The sequence below is a fragment of the Scomber scombrus genome, chromosome 2 (assembly GCF_963691925.1).
Source record: "Scomber scombrus chromosome 2, fScoSco1.1, whole genome shotgun sequence".
In the NCBI taxonomy this organism is placed as follows: Eukaryota; Metazoa; Chordata; class Actinopteri; order Scombriformes; family Scombridae; genus Scomber; species Scomber scombrus.
In genome coordinates, this window is record NC_084971.1 from 34,199,381 (window position 1) to 34,210,317 (window position 10,937).

The following is a 10,937-nucleotide window of genomic DNA, read 5'->3' on the forward strand; positions in this document are numbered from 1 at the left end:
ATTAAACCTCAAATTAAACAATAAAAAGCTCTTTATGATCAATCCAGTGAGTTTAATGTTTAAATATAAAAACTCTCAGACTTCATTTATTAACAGTTAGTTTGAGTCTTTTTATGGAGCAGAAATAAAAAAGATGAACAGTCAGTTTTATGACAGTTTGAGCCTCTTATCTTCTCCTCAGAACAGGAAGTGAGAGTTCAACTTCAGGCTGCAGCTGCACAACTGAAACTAAACCAAAAGATTCATCGACTGTTTCTAACGTGCAGAAGGTTCAGAGTTCAGTCTGCAGCAGAGAGATTATCTAACCATCAATCACCAATCAGTACTCTGAGGTGTGTCGTAAATACAGTTACACAGATGTTCAGAAACTGTAAAAGAATGTAAAAGTCCCTAAAAAACCTTCAAACTGTTTGTTATAGTTTCAGTTTTTCTTTGTTTGTATCAATGAAAACTAGACAAACACTTTAAAGACATCACCTTATTTCTTTCTTTCTGGGCGATATGAGCAGAATCAAATATCACGATATCGATATTTTAACAGTATCGTAGGATGAGTATCGGTGCTTTCACTACATATTTACACAATGAGAGTTTTGCTAAATAATCATCAGTAATGTGGAAATAATCACTAAATAGATAAAGGCAGATCATTAAGAACAGTCTGTAATTCAGCCTTTAAAAGCAGGAAAAGACACTTATTCTATATCACTATAATACCCTATTCAAAATCTATAAAATATCTTGATATCAATATAATATGTACTTATTGCCCAGCAGGGGCAATTCTAGGAACTTTAGGGGGGCTCAGCTCCCAATGTGCAAGTGTTAAACGTAATACAATAATAGTCCATGCTCCCAGAAGACCGTTTTTGTACATTTTTAAGTCAAATGCATCGTTCTGGTTTCACTCTGAGAGCAACATTAAGAGGTTATAACCAAAAAAATGACCTTTAACCCTTCCTGTTGTCCTCGAGTCAAGGAAGGAAGGAAGGGAGGAAGGAAGGGAGGAAGGAAGGAAAGGAGGGAGGAAGGAAGGAAGAAGGAAGGAAAGGAGGGAGGAAGGAAGAATGGAAGGGAGGGAGGAAGGAAGGAAGGAAGGAAGGAAGGAAAGAAGGAGGGAAGGAAAGAAAGAGAGAAGGGAGGAGGGAGGAAGGACAGATGGAAGGAAGGGAGGGAGGAAGAGAGGAAAGGAAATAAGGAAGGGAGGAAGGAAAGGGTAAATAACAGAACAGCTAGAACAGTCTGGTAAGTTAATTACATATTTTACTGTAATGTAGCTTTATAACCAGGAAAAGACGACTCTGATGACATATCGCGATATTACGATATCTAGTCTCATATCACGATATCGATATAATTTCAATATATTGCCCAGCCCTATCGTATCGTGACAATATCGTATCGTGGAGCCTCTGGTGATTCCCACCACTATTACTCATAGTGCTGCATGTTTTCATACGAATCTGATGATATATTACGATGTCCAAAATCTAAGACGATATCTTGTCTTATAGTCCCGATATCGATACAATATCAATATATGTTCTAATATATATTTATATTCATTACTGTTAAATCTGTCCATTATTTTCTCTGTTAATTTATTAGATGTTTGGTCCAGAAAATGCTTAAAAATGTCTTTAAATGTCAAAATAATCGTAATTAGATATTAAATCAGTCATTCATCCTTACTAGAAATAAAACCCTCTTGGTGATTAATGCAGTTTATTCTCCATCTGTCTGTTTTTAGCTGATGTGTTTGCACTAATCCTCCAAAAAAAAAACAGCAAACTGTCCAATTATTTCTATTTTTACCTCAGAGAGCAGCCGGGCGCGCTGACAAGTCTGAAGTTTGAACACTTTTTAAGATGCGATTTATGTCTTTTTTTAACCTAAAAAGGAGCTAAAAACAGTTTGTGAGAGCGAGGCTGGAGCAGTGAGACGTTTGCTGTAATCCTCTCATCGCTGTGACGGGATTATCAACAGAGGGTCCCGACAAACGCTCACAGTCTGAGCAGTCAGATTAGAGCCGACAGTCAGCACAAAACACACACATCGGGTTCACAGGCGGACGCTCGGTTAACACGCCGGTCGGGTATCAGAGGGGCGGCTTATTGTCCAGAGTCGAGTTTTAATAGTTATTAAAGAGGAGCGATCAGAGGGAGCAGAGCTGTGTTTCCTATATGAGAAACTGGACTCAAACAAAGACTCAAACTGATCATTTTACTGATTCATTGATTAGTTTGGTTCATAAAAAGTCCGAAAATGGTCAAAAACGTCAATCAAAGTTCCTGAAAACCCAAAACGAGATGATCAACGTCTATAACTTTATCTAACCTTATTGTAATTCAATATGTTAAAAACTAGATTTAAAAGCAGCATCAGGTTTGTTAAAATGTACATTTAGTATTTTTGTTGGTTTTATATCATTTGAAATGATATTTGCACCATTTTTTATTCAAAAGTAAGACTGAATGCTCCTGAAAATGTCAAATGGTGTAACCACAGTAGAATGATAAATATTACATATTATATCCTGCTGGAAGGAAAGAAAAGGGAGGAAGAAGAGAAAGAAAGAAAGAAAGCAAGAAAGAAAGAAAGAAAGAAAGAAAAAAGAAAGAAGTAGGATGAGAAGAGAAAGAAAGAAAGAAAGACAGACAGAAAGAAAGAAAAAAGAAAAAGAAATAAGGACGGAAAGAAGAAGTAGGATGAAGACGGACAGAAAGAAAGAAAGAAAGAAAGAAAGAAAGAAAGAAAGAAAGAAAGAAGGAAGGAAAGAAGAAGTAGGATGAAGACGGACAGAAAGAAAGAAAGAAAGAAAGAAAGAAAGAAAGAAAGAAAGAAAGAAAGAAAGAAAGAAAGAAAGAAAGAAAGAAAGAACAAGAAGTAGGATAAAGAAAGTTTTGTGAGCAAAACATTTTTACGTAACAGTCGATTAAATATATTTATATTCTGGCTGCTGATTGGACAAACCAAGAAAATTAATAGCAAACTATTTAAAATTAAAAGAATCATTTTGGTTCATTTTTTATCTAAAGAAACATTAAAATTCTCTGGTTCCAGCTCCTTAAACCAGCTGAATAACTTTAAAGACGTCACGCTGGACTTTGGGAAACATTGATCAACATTTTCTGACAACAACTAATCAATTATTCCAGGAATAGAGCATTACAAAATAATTGTTAGTTGCAGCCCTAAATAAGACATTTAACCCTCCTGTTGTCCTCGAGTCAAGGAAGGAAGGGAGGAAGAAGGAAGGAAAAGAGGGAGGAAGGAAGGAAGGAAGGACGAAGGAAGGAAAGGAGGGAGGAAGGAAGGAAGGGAGGAAGAAGGAAGGAAAAGAGGGAGGAAGGAAGGAAGGAAGGGAGGGAGGGAGGAAGGGAGGGAGGGAGGAAGGAAGGAAAGGAGGAAGGAAGAAGAAAGGAAAGGAGCAAGGAAGGAAGGAAGGAAGGAAGGAAGGAAGGAGGGAGTAAAGAAAGAGAGAAGGAGGGAGGGAGAGAGGGAGAAAGGAAAAGAGGAAGTGAGGAAGGAAGGATGGAAGGAAGCTAGGGGGAGGAAAGAAAGAGAGAAGGAGGGAGGGAGGAAAGAAGGAAGAGAGGAAGGAAAGGAAGGAAGGACGGAAAGAAGGAGGGAGGGAAGAATGACAGACGGAAGGAAAGAAGGAACAGTCAAAACAGACGGGGTCAATTTGACCCGGGAGGACGACACGAAGGTTAAATACGTAACTATTGACTCTGGGACATTATGAAAAGCAAGTTCACTATTTTCTAACATTTTAAAGAGAGAAAAATCAGTTAATCAAGAAAATAAGCGACAGATTAAACGCTAATGAAGCAGTGAAAGCCTGAGATGGAGGTTTTATTTTCTTCTATTGAGCTTCATCAGTGTGAGTTAGTCATATCAAGTGATATCTGACACATTTACAGTCTTTATAGCATCAGATTCCCTCTTAGTGTTTCCCTGTTGAGCTGTGGTGTAACCATAGTAACACAAAGACTTTTCTACTAAAAACACTGTAACGCTGAAACATAGAAGATGAAGATTTGACTCATTCAGACGACTGAAGCTTCATATTAACTTCAGATCAACTTTTAAATCCATGTTTTACACAGAAGGAGGACTGTGTCGTCCTCCCGGGTCAAATTGACCCCGTCTGTTTTGACTGTTCCTTCTTTCCTCCCTTCCTTCCTTCCTTCCTTCCTTTCTCACTCCTTCTTTCCTTCCTCCATCCCCCTTTCTTCCTTCCTTCTGTCCTTCCCTCCTTCTTTCCTTCCTTTCTTCCTTCCTCCCTTCCTTCTTTCCTCTGTCCTTCCTTACTCCCTTCCTCCCTTCCTCCTTTCCTTTCTCCCTCCCTCCTTCCTTCTTTTTTCCCTCCCTCCGTCCTTCCTTCCTCCCTTCCTCATACCTTCCATCTGTCCTTCCTCCCTCCCTCCCTCCTTCTCTTTCTTTCCTTCCCTCCTTCCTTCCTTCTTCCTCCCTTCCTTCCTTCACAGAAGGAGGACTGTGGGTTTAGTCCTCCATCACTAACATTGTAAACATGATGAAGGATCTTCTAATGGTCAGTATGAACAGGAGGAATCATTACAGAGAGATAAACACACTTCATGTTCATTTGGGAAACTAACTTTTGGTTTAAGACAGATTTAGCTGACTGATGACTATATGTTGCTTATAAATTTAACTTTTTGTGTGATAGAATATTGTACAAAACACAGAAAATTAGTAGTAAACTATCCATCGAAATGTCCCTGAGCTGAAGTTGACACATTTAAATGAACAACTGTCCAACATTGAAAGATATTGGTTTAAAATATCACACAAGATCATAGATCAAACTGAATCTGGAGACAAGAAAAGGACTAAAAAGTATCTGTGAAACATTGCTTATTAATGTTCTATTGATGGAAGAACCTGTGATAAATCATTTCCTCTCTATGTGTTTGTATCTTTACCTTCCTGTACATAGTTTTTAACTGTGTATACATGAACTAAATGCATTAAAAAGTAGATGTGAAGCTTATATTCAGTCATTAAGTGGATATCTGACACATTTACTGTCTTTTTTAGCATCACATTACATTGTAGTAGTACAGCAACAAAAAGAGGGACTTTGGCACTAAAAAGACTGTCATTTTAACAATATTGTTGTTTTAAGACACTTTTTAAAAATGTGTGAACTTGTCCTTAAAAGTTAGTGCAGCTGCAGAAAAGTACAGTCTGCAAAGGATCAACATAAGTAGTTTAAGCTCATGAAACGTGGAAACAAAACATGCATACTATCATTATTATTTTTATTATTATTGTTGTTATTATAGAATTGAAATGTCAGATAGCAGCTTTAGCATTAAGCCCAGCTGTGATGCATTCACTGTCTGCATGTTATGAAGCATTACATCCACTGAGCTGCTGCCAAACAACAAATAAACAGGCGACACAAGAAGCTGATAACCGGTTTTACTTCTAGATGACAGTGTTGATGAAGCTCTGCATTTCCCTGCGGCCTGCCTGTGCAGAATGCTACATGCTAAGCTACATGCTAAGCTACATGCTAAAGGCTCCAGCGGAGGTTCCACGCAGACTGACCCGCTGACAGGCAGCAGGAGCCCGGCGTCGCTGTAGCCGCCGGGCCGGTCAGAGAGACCAGGAGCCGCCGGTAGTTTCCGTACCTGTCGTGTGAAGCGCAGCGGCCGTTGTTTCTCCTCTTCACCATCACAGAAAAACAGCGGAGGAACCGGGAGGAAGACAGCAGCGTACACGGCAGCAGATAGACTCGGTACACTGACCGTCACCGCAGGAGGAGGCGGGGCAGCTGACAGGGGGGGCGGGGGGACACGGAGCTCTGCTGCCACCTGCTGGTCAGAGATGAGAACTACATCTCGGTGGACACTGAGCTCTGCTGTCACCTGCTGGTCAGAGATGAGAACTACAGCTTGGTGAAAGGTAAATACACTACAAAGTCTTACTACTCTTTACTTATTCCCTCTTTGTGTTTCGCTGTTGAGCTGTGGTGGAAGTATAGTAGAAAAAAGCTTTCACAAAACGAACAAACTCTCATTATAATTGAGCTTAAGTCCATGAAAAGATTCTGAGTGTGAAAACAGCAAAAAACACATGCAACTTCCATTTGATTACATATAGGTATAACAGGCTCTCGCTTCCCCTCAATGGCCTGTTTGGTGAAACTTCTCTCCTTTGGTTGAGTCTCCTCTAGAACCATTCTCTCTCTCTTATTCATCCACCTGTTTGCAGAGTAGATAGAGTCCGAAATGGCTCCACACTCGCTAGTTTCACTTCATTCTCAGGTTTACTTTCCACTTTATCAGCCACTCCACTCCAGAGTGCAAACGGTCCTGTGTATCACTCCTCCAGCCTGACAATCGGTCCCACTCTGCATCTGATCCTGTGGCCTCCTCTCCTTCACCTCAGCCACCTGCTGCTGGCCCGATACCTCCCCAAACCTCACAAACAGAGCTGCAGTAAGAGGAGGAGCCACACTGGAAAAACAATACAGACAGCTCCAACGTCACTCTGCAGAAATGAAACTTAACATTAATCAGAGGACAGCAGAACTGCAGTCGAGTCTCTCCACTTCTGTCCAAATATAAATGAAACTGAGTTCATCAAGTCTTTCTCAACAACACAGCAGAGTCTCTGCCAAACACTGGTGAGTACAACTGATCATATTTAATGTTTCAACAACCAGCTTTAACACAGGAGACAGGAAGTTCATCTCTTTTCATTTCATACTGACACTTTGTCTCTCTGTGTCAGTTCTCAAGACTTTTGTAGCTTGTAACTGAATCTCTGTAGTTTGAAGTTTATTTTCACACTAACTTTCCTGATCTTATTATTATTTACTGATCACTTCCTTCAGCCACACTGCATTTCAGTTCCTGTAGTTGTTTCACATTAAAAGCTTTCTACCAGGAAGCAGCAGATTTTATTGTGAAGCAGCTACAGGAAATAAAATGTTTTTGTCAAGTTAGCAGAGCTTAGTTAACAGTGAGATTCTTCAATAACAGTTTTAATAACAACTGATGTACACAACAAGATATGGACATATTCTGTTATTTTATCAATATATCAGTTTTACATATTTCAAAGAGGAACAGTACAATCAGAAACAGCCACAATGAGCTGCAGATGAAAAGGTTTGTGCCATCCAACACACAGAAAATATGTCATCAAAGTTAATAACACCTTTAAATTTACCATGCAGTCCTGTGGATAAACACTACCAGCACTGTTTGAATGGAAGCAGTTTGATCACATTTTGGCACAAGTGTCCCCACCCTTGACCTTAGTGCAGCATTCAACACCATCAATCAGGCTTTGCTAATAAATAGAATATCATTTTATGTCTCTTTTGATTAATTTATCTCATCAACTACACAAACAACATGTGGCATACCTTAAGGATCAATTCTTGGACCAATTCTGTTCTCTCTGTTTTTGCTACCATTAGTTATATCTCTCCATTAAACCCTCTGAACACTGTAGAGCTGCTTAGCTGATGTTTGAGACTGGATGTCACAACACCTTTTCCAGTTAAACTCTGATGAAACAGAGGTGCTTATCATCAGCACCTCCAAAGTCCAGCCACTGTTCAATCCCCTTAACCCAAATATTAAGGGCATTGCTATAAACCTGCAGGTTATATTCAACAGTGAGTTAAGCTTACAACAAAAAACAAAGAAAGTGGTACAATCGTCTTTCTACCAACTCTGGAATATTTCAAAGATCAGACCAATGTTATCTTTTAGCAATACAGAGAAAATGTTCATGCTTTTATTTCTTCATGTCTGGACTATTTTAACACTTTTTCTACCTGCCTCAGTGCCTGAGCTGTAAATCAGACGAAGACCTTTTCTCACATCACCACAATTAAACTGGTTATTATTTCTTTTAGAATCCATTTTATAAACTTACTCTTGACCTACACAGTTTTACATGGTCATATGCCAGAGTATGTTGGTGAACTGATAACCCCTTACTGACCAAAAAGGTCTCTTACAGATGATGGGTTAGGCCTGCTAGCTGTTCCAGAGTCTAGGTTAAGATCAAAAGGACAGTCTTACAGTTATTGTTCAATCTGCTGACACAGATTCCGCTTTTAAATCCTGGATAAGAAACATTTTTATGAACTTAACTGTTGCATGACAACTAGCTTTTTTTAAATTGATTTTAAGTTTATTTTAATAGTTGCAACCATATAACACACTGTATATGGTTGCAACACTTTACCAAACATTATATGCTACACTTATTAAAAAAAGTAATAATACACCATTCTTTGTAAACATAATAAATGAAATTATTTTTTTCTTTTCACACTGTATGTAGATATGTCTGCTGCCAGCTATCTGAGATCTGAAGATCAGTTTCTGTGCTCCATCTGTCTGGATGTGTTCACTGATCCAGTCACCACACCATGTGGACACAACTTCTGCAAAAACTGCATCAATGAACACTGGAACAGTAATGTCCAGTACCTGTGTCCACTGTGTAAAAAGGTTTTCAATGTAAGACCTGAACTTCACATCAACACTTTCATCTCTGAGATGGTTTCTCAGTTCAGACAGGAAGCTCAACAGAAAGCCAGCAGCAGCAGCTCAGAGCAACAAGCTGCCAAACCAGGAGAAGTTCCCTGTGATGATTGTACTGGAACCAAACTGAAGGCCCTGAAGTCCTGTCTGGTGTGTCTGACCTCCTACTGTGAGACTCACCTGGAGCCTCATCTGACAAAGTCAGGCCTGAAAAGACATCAGCTGATGGACCCTGTGGAGAACCTGGAAGACAGGATGTGTGTGAAGCACGATAAACCTCTGGAGCTGTTCTGTAAGACCGACCAGACATGTGTCTGCATGCTCTGCTCTGTTTTAGACCACAAGACACATGAGTTTGTTCCTCTGAAAGAAGAATATGAAGGAAAGAAGGCAGAGCTGGGGAAGACAGAGGCTGAAATTCAGGAGATGATCCAGAAGAGACGACTGAAGATTGAAGAGATCAAACACTCAGTTGACCTCAGTGAGGAAGCTGCAGACAGAGAGAAAGCAGAAGGTGTTCAGGTCTTCACCGCTCTGAAGGAGTCTGTTGAGAGAAGCCTGAATGAGCTCATTGAGACGATTGAAGAGAAACAAAGAACAACAGAGAAACAGGCTGAAGACTTCATCAAAGAGCTGGAACAGGAAATCTCTGAGCTGAAGAAGAGAAGCTCTGAGGTGGAGAAGCTCTCACACTCTGAAGACCACCTCCACCTCCTCCTAAACTCCCCGTCCCTGAAAGCTGCTCCACCCACCAAAGACTGGACAGAGGTCAGTGTCCGTCCATCATATGAGGGGACTCTGGTGAAAGCTGTGGCTCAGCTGGAGAAGACGCTCAGTAAACAGATACAGAAGCTGTTTGAGGCTGAGCTGAAGAGGGTCCAGCAGTATGCAGTGGATGTGACTCTTGATCCTGATACAGCACATCCTGAACTCATCCTGTCTGATGATGGGAAACAAATAAATCATGGTGATGTGTGGAAGAATCTCCCAGACAACCCAAAGAGATTTTCTCTTAGTTCCTGTGTGTTAGGAAAGCAGAGTTTGTCTTCAGGCAGATTTTACTTTGAGGTTCAGGTTAAAGAGAAGACTAAATGGACTTTAGGAGTGGCCAGAGAGTCGATCAACAGGAAGGGATCAATCACACCGATACTTCAGTATGGTTTCTGGACTATATGTTTGAGAAATGGAAATGAGTACATAGCTGGTAATAACCCTCCAGTCCGTCTCTCTCTGAAGTCTCAGCCTCAGAAGGTGGGGGTGTTTGTGGATTATGAGGAGGGTCTGGTCTCCTTTTATGACGTAGATGCTGCAGCTCTTATCTACTCCTTTACTGGCTGCTCCTTCATTGAGAAACTCTACCCATACTTCAGTCCTGGTGTTAATGATGGTGGAAAAAACTCTGCCCCTCTGATCAATTGTCCTGTCAATCAAACTGAGTAGTTTAATCATTTGTTTTACATTATAAAAGGATTAAATGTTCTTGTTTACTGAAAATTGACAATAAAATTATTTCAAGAGCATTTTAATATGTGTATTCCATTAACATTGGGGTCTGTAGATAAAATGAAATATCTATTCACATCTAAAAAGTTTGTTTTTAATTCTAGTCGAAATCAATCAACATTTCCAAAGAAACCAAAATGTTTCTGGAGCCACGTCTCATTTTCTTGATTTCAGTGTAATGATCATTCAGACTTTGTCTTATTTTAAGACAGCCGCTGATTTCTGAAATAATACTTGAAACAAAACTAGAATTAGGCATTTGAGGTTCTTCTGGATTTGGCAAAAGCTTTCGTAGATCACCAAAAGAAACAAACATGTCAATTGATCTCAGGTCCATGTAAAGATTCTCCAATCAAGTTTCTTCTAATTCTGATTGATTTGGTTACTGATGTTTCATATTATGTCGCTTTTAATCACTGTTTTTCCATATTTAAGCTCTGCAATCCTGTAAGATACATCTAGAAGTGAGTTTAAATGCATATCAAATGACATCTAGACTACATGAATATGATTTCTGCAATCTGTGTCTGTCATTCATTTCTTTATATTTTTAGTAGAAATAAAACCTAATGGGAAAATCATCCATCATTTGTTTTATTTGCACTTCATTTGTTATTCTTTTATTTTAACAATGGATCATATAACTGTATAATATTTAAGAGTTTCCTCATCATAACAAATCAGTAACTGCAGCTATATGGAGCTCTGTAGCCTTTTTAAGCTTTTAGTTTTCACATTTTGCAACACATTTACTCTGGTTCTACTATTACTACTACTACTAGTACTGGTGCTATTTCTACTACTACTACTTTTTTTAAAGTGCAGGTGTTTGCAGTGCAGAAGGTTGCAGTTCTCCGTCAGTTTAAGCAGAAACAGACACACAAACAT

At 39.4% G+C, this 10,937-nt stretch overlaps 2 protein-coding genes across 4 annotated transcripts in view; one reads left to right on the top strand and one right to left on the bottom strand.

The window, feature by feature from the left end:
• Positions 1 to 7,423, bottom strand: part of vps54 (VPS54 subunit of GARP complex) — a 35,894-nt gene extending 28,471 nt beyond the window's left edge. For 2 of the 3 annotated variants that reach the window (XM_062438449.1, XM_062438438.1), the window contains exon 1: positions 5,667 to 5,818. The gene's annotated coding sequence lies outside the window, so the exon portion shown is untranslated. Of the gene's footprint in view, positions 1 to 5,666; positions 5,819 to 7,411 lie in introns of those variants that run through there. The other variant, XM_062438445.1, reaches the window with a different exon arrangement.
• Positions 6,565 to 10,630, top strand: LOC133999627 (E3 ubiquitin-protein ligase TRIM21-like). The gene is made up of 2 exons (XM_062438881.1): positions 6,565 to 6,664; positions 8,344 to 10,630. The coding sequence occupies exon 2, from the start codon at positions 8,346 to 8,348 to the stop codon at positions 9,984 to 9,986; it is 1,641 nt and encodes a 546-aa protein (XP_062294865.1). The 5' UTR covers positions 6,565 to 6,664; positions 8,344 to 8,345; the 3' UTR covers positions 9,987 to 10,630.
• Positions 10,631 to 10,937: the final 307 nt, after the last annotated feature.

What these genes read in the sequence shown, in the direction of transcription:
- LOC133999627 (XM_062438881.1), top strand. Translation starts at nt 8,346, where the DNA reads ATGTCTGCTGCCAGCTATCTGAGATCTGAAGATCAGTTTCTGTGCTCC.